The 22,423-nt window shown below is 37.7% G+C and overlaps 1 protein-coding gene across 1 annotated transcript in view; it reads left to right on the forward strand.

Annotated features, from left to right (window-relative positions):
- LOC149966212 (glutamate receptor ionotropic, NMDA 2B-like) overlaps positions 1-22,423 on the forward strand; it is a 236,744-nt gene that overhangs the window by 140,904 nt on the left and 73,417 nt on the right. Inside the window, exon 3 of the mRNA XM_090171102.1 lies at positions 20,076-20,619. Within this exon, the coding sequence (XP_090027228.1) occupies positions 20,176-20,619 (444 nt within the window). The 5' untranslated portion in view covers positions 20,076-20,175. The remainder of the gene's footprint in view (positions 1-20,075; positions 20,620-22,423) is intronic.

Raw genomic sequence — 22,423 nt, forward strand, 5'->3', positions numbered from 1 at the left:
TGTAAATAAGATTTAATTCGTGTCGCTAATGTACTCATTTAGACTACATCAGCGCCAACCGTGAAATAATTATTCCCTGGTGGAAATGTTTCTTTCATACAGATGGGGTAAAGATAGTTTCATCCACTGGTATTTAAAACCATGATACGGTTATCAGAGCCCTCTATTTCTTAATTTTTAGTATTTTTACATCGTACACCGCGACGTAACTTGTCCTTGAAATTTGGCTTTTTAATTTCTAGGGTGTAGCCAAACGTTGCCAATTTGGCGGTTTGAGTAAAATAAATTTTGTTTGGCTTCTTCTACGTCAGACATTCAAGATTTCGTGTTTCCGGGTCAATTGAAAGCGGAAGTTTGTCTGCTAAAATTCACATTTTCTATTTGGAATAACTTCTAAAAAATAATTAATATTTTAATATGAAAATTGGACAGTGTTGACAACTATACATAATCTTATAAAAAATTAAATTTTAAGTTTCGGGTGCGGGTAGACTTTAAGAAAGAGGATTGTTAGTCCCTCTCCAATCTTTTTTTGCAGGTTTTCACATTTGTCCATTCTCTAACCCTTAAAAAGTAGACTTTGTTGTGGTGTGTTGATGTTGGATGAACGATAATGGTGGCGTTTTTTTGCAGCTAACAGCTTCATTTTATTTCGTTTTTTTTTGTTGAGTAAACACGTCCGTTTATTTTATTTATTTAGATACGTCAAGGCTGTATTTAACAGGTGGTAAATAGCGTGATAAATAACGTAGGGGTTTGAAATGTAAGTAGTGGTAAATATAACAAATATTGGTAACTAATTAGGTATACTTAAAACGATATTTATCTGAAACTTTTGTTAACAAAAATTAAACATTTTTTTAAAAAAATTCACAAATTTTTATGATTTTCTTGATTTTTTAATTAACCTTTTCAGGTTACATAGAGCCACATAGCGGCCAACCCAAAAAGCTCTAATTTCTGGATTTTCGTTTGTTAAGCAGACGCTTTATGTTTCAGTCGTCCACTTAGCAGACGAAAATCCACGTGCTTAGGAGCTTCGGGCGTTGACTTCTACCAAGGTTGCTAGAGATGCTAATATAGGTGTGCTGGCGCAGCCCTTTTTAAAGCCTTCAAATAAGAGACGAGATGAAAGTGACAGGGTCTGATGACGACGTCACTAAAACATTCGATTAGCGCCTCAGGTGTTATAAAGAATGCTAATAAATATATCAAAAATACATTGCTTGGGTACGGCAAAAGTCAGAGCAAATATAGTCCGAGGACATAAAATAAACAACTTCTTAAAATCGTGACGTCGGTGACAGACCCTTGAAATATAAAGGCAGACAAATTTACCATTTCAAATCAAGCGTGAGCGCCCCTTGGACTTCTACGCGTGTGTGGATAACCTAAAAATTCTAATTAGTTTTCTCTATTTACCAATATTAACCCTTGCCCTTAGGGGATCAGATGATTGGTTAAAAGACGATTTTTTAAGGATCTCAATGGGTAAACTCGAGATACACTTTTTTAACAGATATCGCTAGCGTCGATATGAAACAACATGCTTAAACTACATTTTGACCCAAAAGGCGGGATATAAAAGTACCCCTAGAGTTTATTGGCCATTTGTAATTTTAACAATAATTTAAAGTATAGTAATTTTTAAAAATAAATTTTATATGGATATATAATTTACGTTTAAGTAGAGCATAAGTTGTCTTATTACAATATTCTACAAAGGTTCACTAACGACATTATTGTTTCGCTATTTTGAATTTTAGCTTATTTTGCCATTAATAGATGGCACCACGCTGTCCAGTAAAGATGTTTTTTCTAAGAACCGGATAGATTCATGGCCATCTCTAATAACAAAAGCTTCAAACCTAGAGGACCGGAGACTAAAGTAGCGCGCAAATTCAATTTTGACCCGGCGCTAAAGGGGCAGGGTCAAGGGGGGCTTTCTAAAGTTCACCTATCCAGGGCGATTGTGGCAGGTTAAGAAGGGCAAAATATCTAGAACATATGATGGAAAGATACTAGCACGAATTTCCGATAAATCGTCGGCGGGTATTTTGAATTTCGCCAATATTCTGTTGAATTCCTAAAGGTTCCTACGCGTGGTATATTAATCGATTTGAGGAAGGTCTATTGCGTAAATTTCAAATTGATCAATAAATTTATAATATAGATTATTACTTTTAAGCTTATTTTTAGTACTATGCTCTTAAGCAATCATCAAATCGCACGTATATTTATGTCAATGCGGTAATCTTGTGGGGTCGCGGAGTGGTTAGCACTTTCGCCTCGCAGCAAGAGGAGGCAGGTTTGATCCCAGCTTGTGGTACTGGGTGAAAAACTCTGAACAACTCCTTCTGTGTTGAGTTTGCAAGTTCTCTCCCCACTGGTTTAAGGGGTTTTCCCAGAGATCTTCGGTTTCCCCTTCCATAAAAATTTGTTGAGGTTAACGTTAAGAGTGAGTGTAGGGAGCTGTTGGCTCGCGTGGCATGGGGGCTGGCCACGGTATCTTCCCATTGCGCCGAATCCCATTCGACCGAATTTTCATTAGACCGAATTCCGCCAATGTTTTTGATGAAATTAGCCCAAAGGCGGGTTTTGTATTTTTCTAATCGACCGACGCAATATTCACAATTGAGTGACCGCAAAAAAAATAGTTTTTCTTTCTACTCCTTTTGATTTTTTATGGAAGCGTTTTAATATACTTTTAATTCTGTTAGGTTGGGTTAGGTTCGGTTAGGTTAGGTTAGGTAATACTGCATGCTGTTCTGACATATGCTGAAACGGATAAAACCGAATCCTAAACCCGGAGAAGTGCGGGTTTTTCGGTCGAATGGGATTGGGTTCGGTCCAAAGGGATTCGGCGCAATGGAACAGATTCCTTGCCACCACCCTCCTACGCATTGTAACCCGGGGTACCCGGTCACCTGAATTAATGGCTTTAAAAAGTCGCTTGATGACTTAGGCCTAAGGTGGTGCCTTGGGTATTAGCCTAGCTGATTTTAATTATTAAATCTTGGCATTAATTGTTCTATACTTACCCTGGACTCACCACACGAAATTTTGTTAGGTATATGCCTCACTTGCAGTATACTAAAAATAAATTATTATTAGTACCAAAAAATTGCATATTCGGGTACCCGATTACTCGTTTAAGCTGCTCTGTATTTGTTTTTGCTATCCTTGTTGCTTCAAAGTTTGAAAACTTTTTGGGGAGCAATAAACGGTACCTACAAAGTTGTGGAAACTGGTTCATTAAATTAAAGGAATATTTTTCAGCATTGAAAGTTACCTTATTCTCCTTTTAAATTTAATTTCATAATTAGTAAAAAATCAGCTTCTAATCTAGTTCTCGATAACCCGACTCGTTAAAAATATTACTCCAGGTTTATTTTAGTTACTCGACTCGAAGAAGAGAAAGTTTCCCTTTAATCAAGTACTCTATTACTCGACTCGACTTCAATATAACTCGACTCAAGGGCGTATTTAAGGGGGGGGTTTCGGGGTTCAACCCCCCCGAAATGCTGATGACCGGGTGGGGGGGGGGGTGCCTAATAAAAAGCAGTGAAACTTCCGTCAGCACCCCTCCTTGAAATTTTCCCTCAAACCCCCCCCTGAAATAAAATCCTGGATACGCCCTTGACTCGACTCGACTTCAATATAACTCGACTCGACTTCAATATAACTCGACTCGACTTCAATATTACTCGACTCGACTTCAATATTACTCGACTCGATTGCCTAAAACCACTACTCGCACAGCTCTATTTACGATTCCAGTTGAATTTTAAATTTAGTATAAAGTGTAATCTCCATTTCATACTCCGCCCAAAAACTACTTTTCACTTTAGACATTTTTCCGTCAGAAACGTTGGCAAGGCGATTAACACCGTTACCTCTTACTGCCCACCATTCTCACTCACTTAGCGTTGAGGTTAACGATAATAGTGAGTGTAGGGAGCTGTTGGCTCGCGTGGCATGAAGGGTTTGCTACCACCATCCTACGCGTTGTATGGTGTTGTTTTTTACATTTTTTAGAGTAAAAACTGACTTTTTTATCCAGATATTGTAAATGACCTTTAGGCCACCTTGTTTATTTCACACCTCGAAAACAAGTTGCGCTGATAGACTTCCACTCTATGTGAGTGGGGTAGGTCCGATGGGCCGAAGACCAACCGATCGAAGGGGTCCAACGGATCGAAAACTCACGGCCCGAAAAAAAGGACCAACCGACCGAAATTTAACATACGTTTTTTATAGCAACAAAAGGGAAAAGGTTTCAACGTACCGAAAAGTTGTATATCGTTAAATAAAAATTAAAATAACTTTTTTACTGTTCAAGTTTACTGTTTGGTTTTTTACTTCTGCCCCGAGATATAGCAGGGTACGCGAAAAACGTTTTAGATTAGATTAGTTCGGATTAGGTTAGGTTAGGTTAGGTTAGGTTATATACGCGCGCCGAAGGCTCGTAGGCACCGTTGGATACGTCCGTGACTTATATATATCTATAAAAAAAATTGGGCTGTAAACCGCACAATTGGGATATTTTCGATCGATTGGAACTCAATGTTAAATCGTTTTGCAACGAATTGGATTTCGGTCGAATGGGCCCAAAGCAAAATTATTGCATTAAATTACTAGTCTTAATTACTATTCAAAGGAAAGGCATTCGAGTGAAAAACAAAAACGCGCGCGCGGTCAATTTCTTGTGGGGTGTATATTTTTTGCACTTTCAAGGTCTGCTTTGCATGTTCTTGTTTTGATATTTATTTTTCTGCAGATAATGATAATTATGAGCTCCTTAATATATACTTTTTAAAAGTAGTTTTTTTTTTTGAAGTGTACTTAGTCCACGAAAGTGATTTTTTTTCAGCTTTTTGAAAATATATATTTCGGTCCGTTGAAACCTTCTGCAATTAACTCATAAAAAAGGAATTTTTTAATTTTCGGTCGGGTAGTGCTTTCCTTCGATTGGATGGACTTCGGTCCGTTGGACCCCCATTCGATCGGTTGGTCTTCGGGCCATCGGACCCAGACCATGTGAGTGGCTTACTCTATGACTGGGCCTAAGGTGGTGCCTTGTGTATTAACCTAGCAGATTATTATTGAAAATAATGCTTATCGACAGAGATTGTAGTAGATTAAGTATTTTTAAATTGTTACGTATAATTGTTGATTTTATAAAAAAAAAAGTGGTCTTGCCCAGCTTGTTCAAATGTTGCTCTTACGTCACAAGACACAGCTTTATTAGACTATTTTGCGCACGAGCGATTTGCACGCGGGCTAAAAAAACCTATATTCCTCGCGACTGTAGCGCGCGCTAGTAGGCTTGCGAAAGTAAGGGACTGTGACGTAAGAGCTACATTAAAACAAGAAGGCCACGTTAGTTTATAAAAAGAACTATTGTTTTTCGTCGGCTTAACTGAGAAATCGCTCGAGCTTGTCGTGGGGTGATAAAATTAATAAACTTATTTGGAGGCGGCGTTTCTTTAAGGCCGCGTCAACTGCCGAATACTAAGGGATAGTGACATATACAGTCGGTTTCAAAAGGTTATACAAAAATTTGAAGGAGTTGTAGGGGGTGAGTTGAGAAGTATGCATGTTTTTTACCATTTTCTTACGATGAGTGAAAAGAGCGCCAGAGAGCTTCAAAGTGTGGCCTACTAGCCCCTTTAAGTAGGCTGCAACAAGCTCAAAACCAAGCAGCAGGGACTTTAAATACTGTTTAAGTTTACTTTTTTACGCTGGTTACCTCGATTTGTTTACAAAGCCTTTGGAAGCGCCATTGCTTTAAGGCCACATCAACTGCCGAATACTAACGAGGAGACTACCCGAGGTGATAATCACCGATTTGGTTGAAACTAGGTGGGTATGTAGACCTTATGGTAACATGAAATTTCACCAAGGGAAAAATTGCAATGGGCATTAGTTTTGCCATGGCAACCGAAAATGTTTTTGACAACACAGTCTGTATATTGTCCCATTGAAAATAACAATTGATCACTTTTTACATATTTTGATCAAATTGACCAAAATTCATCAAAATATCATAAAATTCGTTTAATTTGTCAATTTTTATCTATTTTTTATCATTGATTACGTGTGTTTTCTGTAACTTGGCCTGATGAACGTAAATGTAGATTGTAAAAACAAGATTTTGTGCGATCAAATTGACCAAAATTCATCAAAATATCATAAAATTCATTTAATATGTCAATTTTGATCTATTTTTCGGTTGCCATGGCAAAACTAATGCCCATTGCAATTTTTCCCTTGGTGAAGGTTCATGTTACCTAGTTTCAACCAAATCGGTGATTATCACCTCGGGTAGTCTCCTCGTAAGAGATAGTGACATCTAGGAGCAGCAATGGCAAGGAGAACGTAGCTCGCCTTTAAGTATGCTAACGCAGTGCTGTGTAAAAATTTCATTGGATGAGCCTTTTCGATGACGTTTTACGGGTGGCGGGGAATGCAATTTCCGAATTTTCCCCTTAACCAATGAAAACTCCTTGTGTGGGGTGTTGTGTTTGTTGCTCTTTGGTGACATAAATAAACCCGTGGCGTAAGTACGAAAAACATCATAGGTAATCTTCGTCGAGAGTCCCACGTCATTCTTTGCCTCCCAGGGGTAATCACCCTCGAGGTCAAAAGCCGTCATTGGCCAATATGATTAGCGAGGGTAATTACGCTAAGTCCCTATCCATCGTTTCGCCGTGTTTAAATAAACGAAGATACGAAGTCCGCCGATGCTATCTTCGGTCCACGTTAGAGCGACATCTATGGGGAACACCGCGTCGGAACTTAATCGATGGCTGACAATGCCAATTGACGGCTCGTTAGTTGGCGCCACTATTCATTTTATCGCGTCTTCCTAGTATCGGCGATGGCCTCATGGTGGCGCTGATCCCGGCACTTCGTTATTTTAATGACGGGGGCGAGGCTGAAATGGCCGCTTTGCCGCCGATTAACGAGCGACCAAATTAGGGCCCGAATGGCGCCCGAGACAATTTTTATTGTTCCTATCTGTCAGCCGGGATCGTGGTTCATTGCCTCCGATCGTATATTTTGCTCCTTCTCAGCGTTTATTGCGGATTAACTCACTGTAGTGACGTTTGATGGGGCGACCTCTACCGGTTGAGTTGTTCCTTCGAGCGCTTTACCGAAAGACCCAAAGGCTTATAGCGCTTAGGTGACAATTCATTAGCCACTTATTGCTGTTTTTGACTAAAATTGATCAAATTTGCGATAGATATCTAATAAAAAATAATAATAATAATCAGCTAGGCTAACACATAGGCACCACCTTAGGCCCAAGTCATCTAGCGACATATAATGCCTTTAAACAGGTGGCCTGGTTACAATGCGTAGGAGGGTGGTAGCAAGCCCTTCATGCCACGCGAGCCATATAAAATAATATAGTAATAATCAGCTTGGCTAATACCCAAGGCATCATCTTTGGCCCAAGTCATGTAGCGACTTTTAATGCTATTTATTCACCCAGCGAAGTTAAACTGCGTAGGACGGTGGAGACAAGCCCTTAGGGCCAAGCGAGTCAAGGAAGGTAATATTATAGAGGTTACTCACCTTCAATTGTTGATCTAGCTGTAAACAAATTTGTGAATTCAAATGATGTCACTTAACGTACTACCCTCAAACCGTTCGATAAAAACCACCCTATTATATGTATTTCCTATTACCCTAAGTTATCTTCTAAAATTACAAATATTATAAAAAGTTTGACCAGTTGTAATATTGCATTTAAAACTGTCAACAAACTAATTAACCTTTTGAAATCCTTAAAAGACCCATAATAACGGAAGATAAACTTGGAATATATATTATACAGTGTGAATGTAACCAAGAGAATATAGGTCAGACTTAACATACATAATGCTGACGTAAAACATAAGATATTACAAAAATCAGCATAAGCCGCCAACTTATCTCTAACGAACCCTGTAATTAAGTTTAAATCCGCAATACTTCCAAATAAAATTGTAAAAATTGATTAGAACTTGATATCGCTGAATCATAGAGTATAGCGGGCTAGCTTGTTTTCGAGGCGTGAATAAATATAGTCCGAAGAGCGATGGTGTTGTTTTTAACTTTTTTTAAAGCATAAACTGACTTTTTTATCCAGATATTGTACATTCACCCTAGGCCAACTTGTTTATTTCACGCCTCGAAAACAAGACGTTGCGTACTAAAAGTGTTCACAAGTTTCGTTAATAGCCTTCCACTCTATGTGAGTGGTTTACCTTATGAACGGAACATACCCCTGATGACGGTTCAATAACGCGACCGACTCTAGTCAAGTTTTTTAATTTTTAAATAAACATTTTTGTGCACTTTTATCTATCGTTGCCTTTTTACCTCTCCAAGGGTACTTTGTACCCTGGAGGGGTTATACAATCACCGTGTCTGTGGGTGGGTGTGTGGGTGTTTGTGTCCTGCGAACGTGTACGCATTTTCGGGGCAAAGTGTAATCACTGCGTACGCTTTGTGTTGAAATCACCGCGTTCGCAGTTGCTAGGGCTAGGAATTAGGGAGCGAAGTCTAACGGATGGCAAAACCACCGTTTGACGGTGAGCGTTAACGAATTCCAATGCGGTTGGGTTTGGTTTTGATGGTTTTACGCTCATCGTCGCGACAGTGTGGACGCAGTTTGATTGGATATTACGTTATTTTAATGTTTATGTGTAGGGGGTGAATGTTTAGTTTGTGTTATGACGGTTGTGGGTGTTGAGTGTGTTATGTTAGTGTTGGTTGTGTGTACGTGCATTTTCTCTCCAACGTTTTCTTGTTGACTTTTGGGACGGACCGAATGCTGAGTGTTTAACAACCTCTCAACTTCCAATGGCAGGGTTTCCAAAAATTGTTCACGGCATTCGTCTTAGTGTCTATTTGTTATGTATTGGCTCCGGCCGGGAATCGAACCCGGGTCTGCTGCGTGGAGAGATTTACTCTAACACCTCAGCCACCGACGCTTGTTTTTCAAAAACAGCTAAGCGGTAGTCCTTTACGCTGTTATAAAGTTATTGACGTCAATTTTTTTCCTACAAAATTTTACACTTTTGTAAAATTTTTTTCAACAACATTTTACGCTTTTGTGAATTATATTGAATTTAAAATTAATTAATTATTTTTACCTCTCCGAGGGGACTTCGTACCCTAGGAGGGGTTATACAACCACCGTGTCTGTCTGTGGGTCTGTCTGTCTGAGCTGCGAACGCGTTCGCATTTTCGGAGCAAAGTGTAATCGCTGCGTACACAGTTTCTTAGAATCAGGGAAAAGGTTTTTCCAAAAACCACCCTCTTTTTGCCATTGGGTGTAGTATAATATTTTCTTAGGCTGAGATTCGAACCCGAGCCCTCTTGAACGACAGGTGAGCGTTCTACCGCAGAACCACGGACACATTTACGCTTCATTGAAAATTAAAAACTCCTCCGAGGAGAGGTATATTTTGGCTTGCCAACTTGTTATTTTTAATTAACTAACTTTGCACAAGTAGCTAGTCACACTTCAATTCAATATAATATCACATATATATTAAATATAATATGTATAGTGCTTCCAACGGCCAACTGTTCCAGTTATTCAGGTCGTAATTTTCAAATATCTGAAGGTAATTAATTTATCAGGTTAATTACATTCCCCTCACAAAGTCCGGGTAAACAGGGTATACTACCCGAGAGCTTGCTATATTATCTCGAGCTACAATTAAGCCGATTTCACTTCCTTGTATCTCAAAAGCTACAATAAAACAAGTGATATAACGTTTTAAAGGTCAGAAGTACGCGACAATCATATCTTAACGCCATTAATCTGGGAAGAATTGCCATTCATTAACAGGTTATCAAAAGGTGCTCTACAGCATAACTACTTAACCGATGTACATGAAATTTGGTATAGAAGTTCATTTAAAGCTCCCATTGTGGCGTTCTGAAGGGGAATTTTCAATTGTAAATAGTCCTTGAGTAATTGCGTAAAGTGTACTTTACACATGCTATACCGGGTGCGGCACAACCCCATGAACAGCCCTGTACTTCCCCGGAGCGTTGGCGTGAGTTTACTACATACAAAAGTGACATAATTACCAAAAGTGTGTCAATCGGACCTATTTCGTAATGAATGTTACGAGTGAAATACAAGTTGGGAGGGGAGAACGGAAAGTATGCCTTCGGGAGGGAAGGAAGTAAAAACCAACAAATAACGCCTCGTAGTGAGGAACGGAGGAACTAAGTACCACTGGTCAAAGTTGGTGTATTTTTTGATTTTTCGTCATTCTGTGGAGATGCTATCGCCATCTACCTACGATATAATACCATAGACTAAAAAAAGGCGACAATAAATAGTCTTTTATGGGGTCGATCTCGAGTCGAGCATTCATTAAACCTTTAGCATACGAAAGTACAGGGATTGTCACACTTTTGGTATTTATGTCCCTTTTGCTACATACATTATACATACGGCAAACAACGAAGTGTCTACATTATTACGAATTGCGCTACGTCAAGACACCAAAGCACAACCAAACACAACCATGGATAAAATTATAGAAGAAACTTCTTCCAATAGAATCTCAGGGAGTTCGTGCAGAAAATGTTTGATTGGAAAATAAATTAAAAAAAATTCAATAGAGGAAACCAACGACATTTGGGTGTTACGACTAGGTCTACGGTCTTTAGAAAATGGTGTAAGGGCTAGTTCCCACTTGGCGAATTTTCGAGACGAATAAAATTTTCGCACAACGAAAAAAGACGCGTTTTTTCGGTCGCTGGGGAAGCGGTTCTCACTTTAGCGCGAAAATTTAAAAACGCTGAAAACAACTCGTGCGGGTTTTTAGTAATGTTTTAGGCCTAACATAAAACATCAGTTCAAAATGAACCAAATGGATGTTCCTGTTGATAATTTCAATAAATAAACGATTCTATTCGTGAGATAATTACCTTTACTTCAGTATCTTGGTCAAGTTGGCCGCTTTTCTAAAGACCTAGGCTTAATAAGTGACGGACGGGAGCGGAATAGATCGAGGGAACGCGTTTTCTGATTGGCTGAAGCTTTTTATCGCCAAGGTGTAGACGTCAAAAAATAGAAAATTCGCTAGATACCGCGGAGACGCGAATTTGAAAAAAATCACAAATTTTATTCGCGAGCGTCAATTTACAGCGCGAATATAAGTGGGAACTAGGCTTATTAACTCGAAAAATTAGCAATTGAAAATCATGGCCGCGAGTAAACGACAGGCAAATAGAACCGCAATCGTGGCCAATTAATTTTAACCCTCATCAAATGATTTTTTAATAGCTGAGCATGTAACAATATATATATATATATATATATATATATATATATATATATATATATATATATATATATATATATATATATAATTTAACAGAATAATACTTTTAAAATAAATTACTATTTTAATTTTAATTCAACAATATATTATATAATAATATAATATTTATAATGTATAATATTTAACAGAATAATATTTTTAATATAAATTATTATTTTAATTTTAATTCAACAAATTTTAAGAGCCTCAACTATTGTCAACATTAAAATCATTACTTCGAAATACACCGTAAAAAAACTGTAATACTCAAGTATTGGCTTAGCCCTTAGCAAAAGTGTAAAGCTTGTTTTCCACTAGCGGGCGTCATAATGTTATTTTATTTACGCGCGCAAAAACGTTTGAACGTTTCAAAGCTGAGAAACGCGTCGTTGCGCGCGCCAGTGGAAAACAAGCTTAATGTTTTCTGCTTAGACAAAAATTTATCTAATTTAGTCCTAATTTTTAATATTTTGGCTTGCTAATTAAATTTTTTAAAGTATATCACAGGCGGCTACGCCGGCGCGCCGTTTAAAATATCCGGCGGCGTGTAGAAATAGCCCTTTGTTGGCGGCGCGCTAGGAATTAATTCGGCGGCGTCGCATACTATATGTCGAATTAAGATTGTAGGCACGCTTTCGCGTTCATGTCTCTCCACCGCTAGGATCACTAGCGTCGACGGAGTTCTCCCTTTGGTTTTTATACTATTCGTTGTTTTTATCGCCAAACTTCGTAGACGCAGCCTGGAATATTAAATTACCAACTAAGAAAATTTTAAAAACATAAAAATTCCGTTCTTCCAAGTTTCTATTTTGGAATGAAGGGTCTTTTTCTCATCGCGCTCGGTTGAGTAATTGATTTTGAGGAAACTTTATCCACCGGCTTTTGCATCTTTATAGGGCAACAGACCAACGAGGGAAACACTAACCCTCGTCTGCTCGAATTATCCAAGGCTATTCTTTCTCGACGATAATAAAAAAACTCATGAATCATTATTTTTACTACTTTCAAGGTCAAACTACTATTTTTACTAAAACATTTGCCGCGACCATGTTTAACTATTGTTTACAAAAGTAGTGCTTCCAAGCGATTCTCAGATAACAGTTGCATTATGCGAGACCCAATTAATAATTACAATAGATGTGATATCCAATTATCCACATTTACGCTCGGATATTATCAGATAAATTGATAAAGGTCAAAATGCCAAACAGATAGTTTAAACTGATGTGAATTCATTATAAACCGATGCATCACAGTTACCATATATCCCAGGATTAAATTCCTTTCGAAATTTTAATTAGTTAATTTTAATTTGCTTTCTACAAGTTTATACAGGATGTTTATTTTGGCTGGCCCAACTTGTCAATTTTTCAAGCCGCGTTTTCAAGTTAGAGAAAAATAGGTCGTTTTCCATCGAGCCAAAGGTATTCGTTGGTTGCAGCTGATGCTCTTCAAATTCACAATTGGCAAAATTGATCTAGCACCAAGTGGTGAACACCTATTATCAAGTTAATTTTCATAACTAAATATTTGTTTAAAGTGCCTTAACATCACTAAATTCGAAATTTGTCGAAGCTGACACTAACCATAATAATTTAAAATTTCTAGCTTAAGTAGTTTTCGTAAGACTTCACTTTTCCGAATAAATATAACCTTGTATATACTAAATGTATACGTCATATAAGTTGTTCAGCTAAAAATATCTGGTCAGATGATTTATACCAGATCAGCTCAGATCAGCTACTGGGTATAATGAATCAGATACAATCGGAGATCAGATTGCTGGCTGGGAGTGTAGAAATTGATTTTAGAAAGCATTCATTTATTTCATTTTTATTGTAACTTTAAAGTCTGTAAGGGAAAAATATTCCCGTTAAAGAAAAAATATTAGAGGTCGGGGACGGTTAATCATTATCCATGATTAAATTGATTTTTTTTCGGGAAAAGAATGTAAACAAAGAAATTTACCGGTTAATATTTCGGGAAATGATTAAAAAACATGTATTATTCGTAAAATTTTAGCTTTTTATCGAAAAAAACGTAGTTATTTCGATTAATTTTACAAATTTATCAAAAAATTAATCGGATAATACAGAAATATAAATTATTTGATCAAAACGTTTTACGAATAATTTTGAGAGCTTTATCTATTGAATAAAAGTTAACCATCCCCGACCTCTAAAAAATATGTTCCTATCCCTTTAAAGCCCCCAATTTTATGTTTGTTTTTCGCTCGGACCACTCCCAGCTCGGGTCCACAGTTCAGAATATCGGGGTGTTAAAATCGTTGGCGTTGTGAAAGGCAGGAAGCCCCGATCTACTGGCTCTGAGAGGTTTCTTTTTCGTTAGAGAGAGAGAGGAAACGTTTATACGCAATAGAAGTTGTAGAACGAGTGAAGCAAGTGAGAGTGTAACATTCAAAATATTTGTATCGTCTTTTTCCTTAAAATAAAGTGTTATGTTTATGTGTTTTAACTAATATCGACTAAGTCACTTTAGGCTATAAGCCCAGAGAAAACAGCGTTAAGAACAAAAGTTCGCAGAGAAAATAACAGAGTCAATTAATGTTCAAAACATGAAAGGGATAAATATAGTAGATTAATATTGATTTGATTAACTGACTATCTTCAGTTATCTGAAAATAACGACCTGATTAACCTGATCAGGTAGTCGTTGGAAGCACTAACTAGAGTAATAGTAATTAGCTAGGCTAATACCCAAGGCAGCTCCCTAGACCCAAGTCATCTAGCGACTTATAAGGCCTTTATACCAGGTGGCTGGGTTAAATTCGATAGGAGGGTGGTGGTAAGCCCTTCATGCCACGCTCCCTACACTCACTATTACCGTTAACCTCTACAAGTTTTTATGGAAAGGGGAAACCGAATAACTCAGGGGAAAACCCTCAAACTATTTAGAAAATCAGTTCGCCCTTTAAAATAGTATTTAAAACAACTTGCAGTTTTTCCAAAAGCAGCACATCAGGGTGACAGCAGTTCCAATATTTTTTCCTATAATTTAACGTTCTGTCATTAAATATCCTGGGGTGGCGGAGTGGTTAGCACTTTCGCCTCGCAGCAAGAGGAGCCGGGTTCGATCCCAGCTTGTGGCACTAGGTGAAAACTCGGAACAACTCCTTCTGCGTTGAGTTTGCAAGTTCTCTCCCCACTGGTTTAAGGGGTTTTCCCCCGAATTCTTCGGTTTCCCCTTCCATATAAACTTGTCGAGGTTAACGGTAATAGTTAGTGTAGGGAGCTGTTGGCTCGATCTCGTGGCATGCAGGGCTTGCCACCACCCTCCTACGCATTGTAACCCGGCCACCTGAATTAATGGCTTCTAAAGTCGCTTGATGACTTAGGCCTAAGGTGGTGCCTTGGTTATTAGCCTAGCTGATTATTATTAATCTATATTTTAACTCAAAAGTTTAAAGAAATGGAAATAGTGGATATTTGACCTTTAGAAGTCTTTAAAACAGTCTTAGTTTTTAAATATACTTATTTCCAACACTGTTCGAAGATAGTTTTCGACTATTTCTATCAGTTATCAACTTTATTTTGAATGTTATACCTCCTTTTAACAATTTTGACAACCGTTTTCTCTGATTGTATAATTAATTTTCTACTATTTTTCTCCCAATTTTGTTCCTATATTTTCATTTTTACCCCCATTTTCTTATTCAACTCCATTATTAGTCATGGTATACTCCACACGAGTTATTTACTTCTTTATGCCAATGAACTGAATTCGGAAATTATATCAAGATATTTCACGAGGGCAGGAATTTCAAAATTTGATTTCAAAATCGTAATATTATATTTACATCGGTCTCCATCGGTTGCTGTAGGGCGCTATCTTTAGTTTCTTACCATGGTAACTACTAAGCTAATCTTTCCGTAGATCTAACAGGAAGTGGGTAGGTGGTTACCGTAGTAACTACTAAGCTAATCTTTCCGTAGATCTAACAGGAAGTGGGTAGGTGGTTACCGTAGTAACTACTAAGCTAATCTTTCCGTAGATCTAACAGGAAGTGGGTAGGTGGTTACCGTAGTAACTACTAAGCTAATCTTTCCGTAGATCTAACAGGAAGTGGGTAGGTGGTTACCGTAGTAACTACTAAGCTAATCTTTCCGTAGATCTAACAGGAAGTGGGTAGGTGGTTACCGTAGTAACTACTAAGCTAATCTTTCCGTAGATCCGACAGGAAGTGGGATTTGTCCCCTGATTAATATTTCTTAATTATATAAATTTTTGTACTTAATTTTTAACCTAGAAATTTCAGAAAGAAATCTTTTTAAGATTCAGCCCCAATTTAGGATTCATGAAATAAATAAATTTTTGTGCTTCATTTTTCACCTACAATTTTCAAGTTGGTAGTCCTTTAATATATATCCCCTGATTAAGATTTCTTAAATATATCACTTTTTGTACTTCATTTTTCACCTACAATTTTCTTGTTGGTAGCCCTTTAAGATTTCTTAAATATATCACTTTTTGTACTTTATTTTTCACCTACAATTTTCCAGTCGGTATCCCTTTAAGATATATCCCCTGATTAAGATTTCTTAAATATATCACTTTTTGTACTTCATTTTTCACCTACAATTTTCCATGTTGGTATCCCTTTAAGATATATCCCTCTTTCGAGATTTCTGCGCGACCGAATCTCATCTGTTTCCATGTACTTCAGTTATTTTGGTCATATAAGATGTAAGGAGCGTATCCATCGCCTCGAAATATTTTCCAACATCGCAGTTGAGCTGCCCTCCATTACTTCATACGCGCGCCTCGGTAAACAGCAGCGCCTATATTCCGAATAAGAAACTAATAAAAATATCCGGTAGACTTTTCCCAAAATTCACTTTGGTCGGTTCGGTCGGGGTTGAGCTGGTTCGACCGAGTAGAAATCGGGGATATATGGTATATTGAAATGCGATTTTAGCCTTTTTAGGCTACAGGATAAGGCTTACTCTAAAACTGGTTCGCTTCGAAGCGTGGATAACTTCTATTTCACGAGTGTTGGGCAATTTCAAAAGAACGCTTTTTGTTCACTTCGATTAAAATCGGAATAAAGTTTGTTTTTTGAACCTTTAATCTTATTTGTGTTAGATGGTCCTTTTTTTTTTACTATTTTCCAAGAAATATTTTGTTAAGTAAGCCATCGATTAAAGGGGAACGGTCAAGATTTAACCAGTTAAGCCCAGTTCACACTATACAATTAATTGGGCCACTTAATTGAAACCAACTAATTGTAAGCAAGATAATTGTACAGTGTGAACAGAAAAAGTTGGAACAATGGTTACAATTTTTCTGTTCACACTATTCAATTTTCTTGCTTACAATTAGTTGGTTTCAATTAAGTGGCCCAATTAATTGTATAGTGTGAACTGGGGATAGCCCTATAGCCCATTAAAAACTAAAATTTATGGCGAAAACCGCATCAAAAAATATTGAGTGGATAATTTTTAATAAAATAAAGAAATTTCTGGAAATCGAAAAGCACGCGTCCGCCGCGACACCTGGTGAGAAGTCGGTGAAACAGAAAACAAACGTCAAAGCGCGCGCTGCCACGGCCAACTTTGATTTCTCGCGCATCTCTCGCGCTACAGCGGCCATCTCATTCGTTGACGTTTCTGTGTTAACCTATGAGCAAGAGATGTGTATGACGTCAGCGCCCCTAGCGGATTATTATTTTTAGTATAGTTTTTACATTGAAGACAATATAACCACCGAGCGTGGCGCTGACCTCCTACACATTATAGTACAGTTTATAGGGGGAAATCCTTGCTCGCGGAATTTCGACGAATGTGTTGGCCATAGTAGCGCGAAAAGCGCGTGATCAAAGTTGGCCGTGGCGCTGCTGAAGACGCGAAAAATTTGATTGGCACGCGCGGCGCGTTCCAGTTATAAGAGACCTAAGCCTAAATTGCGCGATTTTAAAAGTTAGGATAGTTCGCAAATCGCTCTTACGGGGTTAGGGGGCGCTGGCGGCAGCCCTGATGGCGGCGAAAATTCAAACCCAAACACCTGGCGTTATTTTTCGTTTCAATTTTTTGGGCCCAAAGCTATTTTTTCTAGACAAAAAAAGGTACGTGTTAGTATATTGAACGTCTTGTTAATCTTTTGATAAGGCCATATTTGGAAAAGCTTGGCCGTTCCCCTGTAAGTAAATGTAGGCTCGAACCAACCCCTGTTTACACTAGTTAATCTGAAGAACCATTTTATTGGTGAAAAATTAGTTGTTCATATTCGATATACCAATTAATTGGTCACTCTGGGTGGTTCACACTCTTCCATCAAACAATTGATTTAAATTCAATTTAAATGGGCCGTAATAGTACCAAAATTGTCCACACGAGGGCTAACGGTTTGGGTTCCCCTAAACACGTTTTTTTATTATCGTCTGCTTTACTGTTTTCTGTATTAAATTTCAAAATTAGGTTTAGCCTGTTAAAGTTATTTATGTCTGCTATTTTAACTACTGATTAAAGGTTTCAATGTTCACTGGTCAGTGACGTCACGAAATAGCTTAATTGCTTTGGTTTTTCAAATAGTTGTATTATTTTTAAAAGAAATTTTACACCCAAAAATCGGACACCTACCCGAAAAAAGTTGCTTATTGTTCCCCCAAAAAGTATACCAACGTTTGATATTCACACTACTTAAATCACTACCAATTAGTTGGACCAATTCGGTTCGGTGGCCCAATTAGTTGGACTAATTCGGTTTGGTAAAAGTTGTGTAGTCTTCACAGTTTACCTGCTTGTGACATAACAAATATTTTTTTGGTAGTAATTACAGTAATTACTCGTTTCCTCTTCTGATGTATAACACCGTATAGGCCAAATGTATCAACTTACACTTTTACTATACATAAAGTTTTTTTTTCGACAGCAAGCATTAAACAATTTCAGCTTGGACTAATTAAAACGCTGAGGTCTGGTCTCCCCTAAACCACGAAAACCCTTCAGATTCCCTTCTGGACTAAAACCAATCGACCCAGCCGTAATATTAGCTCAACATCAGCCAAATTTATTAATATCGCGATTGAGAGAAAAAATTAATCACCCATTAATTGACGTACCGTTTATATTTTTCGCCTCAGTGGTCGCTGAGAAATCAAGGGCCCAAAGTTACGTGCCCTTGAGGTCCCCAATGGGTATCGTGATATAACAGTTTTGAAATTTAAATGATCATTAACTTGACTAAATTGTTTTACCTTTTAATTTTTTACTCAAAAACTAATTTTTTGAGATACCTGCTTTTAGAAATAAGGTAGCGAAACACGAACGCGTTAATTATCATTATTTTTACTCAAAACCGAATTATTTGAGATACCTGGTTTTGAAATAAGGTAGCGACGACACCCTATACCACCGCAATTAGCTCGCGCGTCATCGTCAGCGCTCCGGAACCCGGAAGAAGGTACAGTCATTCATATTTAAAAGCCAAAAATGCGCATTTATTTATGGCAACGGTACTATTTAGTGTTATATGTTCGCAGGGGATCTATAGGTACCCAAAACCATAATCGAAAAAAACAATTTAAATTAACTAAAAATGCGTCCCTCACTCTGCGCATGTGCATGTTTATCATCGACCTTACGATTTACGCACTGTTGACTCAAGTTCGTGATAAAATAAAATTATTCATAGGTTTATGTCTAATTTTATAGTCCTTGTCAACTGTTATTTAGGATTCAGAATCGATATTCAGCAAAATAATAATTTATAATTATACATTTGGCGGGAAATAGAAATTCCGTCATTGGCAACACTGCTATCGCTTTTATGATGCTAACATACTTTTACGTTGGATTAATAATAGCGTTACCTGGATATATAATAATACAGTAAACGCGTGCATTTCGCCGGGTCCGCCGATGCGCATTTGCGAAGGGGAATAAATGAGAACACGACGATATGTTTTCGACGGAAGTCGTTAGAAATCCGTTTCCGTTTGTTACGGGTTCTGCTCTTGCAATGGGATTTTGAAAATATCGGCGGTTAGGCCAGTTATTCCATGGTTAGGCTTAACCGTACGCGTATGTCTCGTATCATTAAGTTACGCATTATTTCTAGTTTGAAAAGTGAATTACAAATTGGTTTTTATATTGAAATGGGTGTTAAACGGTGCACGTATTCGCGATGTAGAAATTATTCAAGATAGGCTCAAAACAATTATATCAAAACACGTTTTTAGGCCTAGTATTAAGAGCACGAGGTTTCTAGTTTGTTACGGTAGTTTCAAGAATTTCCCACTACGCGGTGCGGGGATCGTAAAAGCCATTTGTTTTATCGAAGTGGTATATCCAGGTAACACTATTATTAATCCAAGCTTTTACTAGGCAACACTGTTTCTACATCACGCTAATATAGGTGTGCTCGCGCAGCCCTTTTTAAAGCCTTCAAATAAGAGACGAGATGAAAGTGACAGGGTCTGATGACGACGTCACTAAAACATTCGATTAGCGCCTCAGGTGTTATAAAGAATGCTAATAAATATATCAAAAATACATTGCTTGGGTACGGCAAAAGTCAGAGCAAATATAGTCCGAGGACATAAAATAAACAACTTCTTAAAATCGTGACGTCGGTGACAGACCCTTGAAACGTAAAGGCAAACAAATTTACCATTTCAAATCAAGCGTGAGCACCCCTTGTTTCTACATAACTAATTTTTTTTTATTTGTCGCATAAAACTATTGACCAATTTAAATGGTTTTTTAATTGCAGTTTAATAAAAACTAAATAAATACGAGATATGACGTAAGACTTGCGGGATTATTCTCAAAATACATTCTAAGACCGGAAGTGAACGAGGCGGAAATCGACGATGCGGTCTATCCTGTTGCTCATGTTCGTGGCGTCCGGTGTCTTCCTGGTCATGGCCGTTGGTCGCGTCCGAGATTTCCCCAAACCAATCGAGCTCAACTTCGGCGCCATCATGCCGCATTCCATGATGACCACCGTGAGGCGGAAGTACGCCAGCATGATCGTCAAAGCCGTCAAGGACATTACGACGCGTCGCCTGTTCAACTTCACCGAGTACTACACTCTGAACGCCGCCAAAGTGGTCTTTATGAACTTGACCCCGTCGCCAGACGAGATCCTGGCCGTCCTGTGCGACGAGTTGCTGCCCAAGGAAGTGGTCACCATTTTGTACTTCACCGATCCCGTCATCAACAGCGCCGCGTCATCGCAATACGTCATGCAACTCATTGGATATCTGGGGATACCGCTTATCGTTTGGAACGCCGACAACATCGGATTGGTTCAGGTAGGAGTCGTTTCGACTTATATTTTGAGGTGGCGTCGTAACCAGGAATCAGATATTTACACATTTAGTTAATTAGTAAATAGCTTCGTTAGAAAAGTACTAAGTAGCTTCATTAGTAAATTGCGTCTTTAGTAAATTGCATCTTTAGTAAATTACCAAGTAGCTTCATTTGTAAATTTCGGCTTTAGTAAATTTCTGCTTTAGTAAATTGCTTCATTAGTAAATCGGGTCTTTAGTAAATTTAGTAAATTGCTTCATTAGTAAATCGAGTCTTTAGTAAATTTAGTAAATTGCTTCATTAGTAAATCGGGTCTTTAGTAAATTTAGTAAATTGCTTCATTAGTAACTCGAGTCTTTAGTGAATTTGTAAATAACTTCATTAATAAATAGCTTTATTAGTGAATTAGTATATAACTTTATTAGTAAATAGGTTTATTAGTAAATTAGTAAATAGCTCTATTATTAAATTAGTAAATTGCTTCGTTAGTAAATAAGCATTCGATAGTAAATTACCAAATTGATTTGTTTGTAAATAAGCATTCGTTAGTAAATTACCAAATTGTTTCATGGATAAATTAGTGAATGGTTTATTTAGTAAATTAGTAAATTGTTTCGGAGGAATCATTTCTTATACGTATTATATTCTGCATTGAAAAGGTCACTACTAACACGAGCTACGATTTGAGTCGCGCCACTGTGAAATTCGGTGGTCAATCATAAAAATCTAACTTTATATAGGTACCCCCTTTAAGACGTATTTTATCACAAACAAGCCGCTGTTTAGTTCACATTCTTTACCCGCCAGGAAAAAGGCTCATATGAATAAACCTGTCAGGGAAAAATTATGATTTATTAATATGTCACGAACTTGACTTGACGTCAAGGTTTTTGTAATTTTTATTAAATATTTTTTGTTAGGTTATTTATAACAAGAACTCAAAAATGCATCACTATTAAAATATTCGCGTTAAAAAGTAATAGTTGTTGCCTTCAAGAAACATGACATCAGAATAGTTCGTCCCACTGCTTTCTTTTACGCGTAGAAAATATTTTTCCCCGGGAGATGGCGTGTTTCATTACTCTTTCTCGAATACAATACTCTTAAATGAATGGCGTCTACGCTGTCATTAATATCATATGGTCAATACATCTCGCGGAATAGCGGTCATGTTTTGTCATAGCTTTTTCCGATAATATCTGTTGAGGGGCGCGACAGGCTTGATTGTCAGTGGTGGTTATCGGCTGCCGTTAATCCTCGCAATCTCAGGTCCTCATTCTTCAATATTAATACGGCTAGCGAATACCCGATTCTTTTTATCGGTTGAGAAGAAACTAGAGATGAGTCGAGCCGGCTAGTTTTAAAGTCCGATCCGACCTGACCCGATTAAAATATACAATATTGAAACACGACCCGACCCGGCCCGCCAAAATTATTTATTTCTAAAATCTGAACCGACTCGATTAAAATATACCAAATTAAAACCCGGCCCGGAGAAATTATTTATTTCGTAAATCCGACCCGACCCGATTAAAATATACCAAATTAAAACCGGAACCGGATAAATTATTTATTTCGTAAATCCGACCCGACCCGATTAAAATATATAAAATTGAAACACGACCCGACCCGGCCCGCCGAAATTATTTATTTCGAAAACCCGACCCGACCCGATTAAAATATACAAAATTGAAACCCGACCCGCCGCGCCGAAATTATTTATTTTGAAAACCCGACCCGACCCGCCAAAATTATTTATTTCGAAAACCTGATCCGACCCTATTCAAATTTACAAAATTAAAACCC

This window comes from Leiobunum rupestre, chromosome 1 (genome assembly GCF_980474605.1).
Source record: "Leiobunum rupestre chromosome 1, qqLeiRupe1.1.hap1, whole genome shotgun sequence".
NCBI lineage: Eukaryota > Metazoa > Arthropoda > Arachnida > Opiliones > Sclerosomatidae > Leiobunum > Leiobunum rupestre.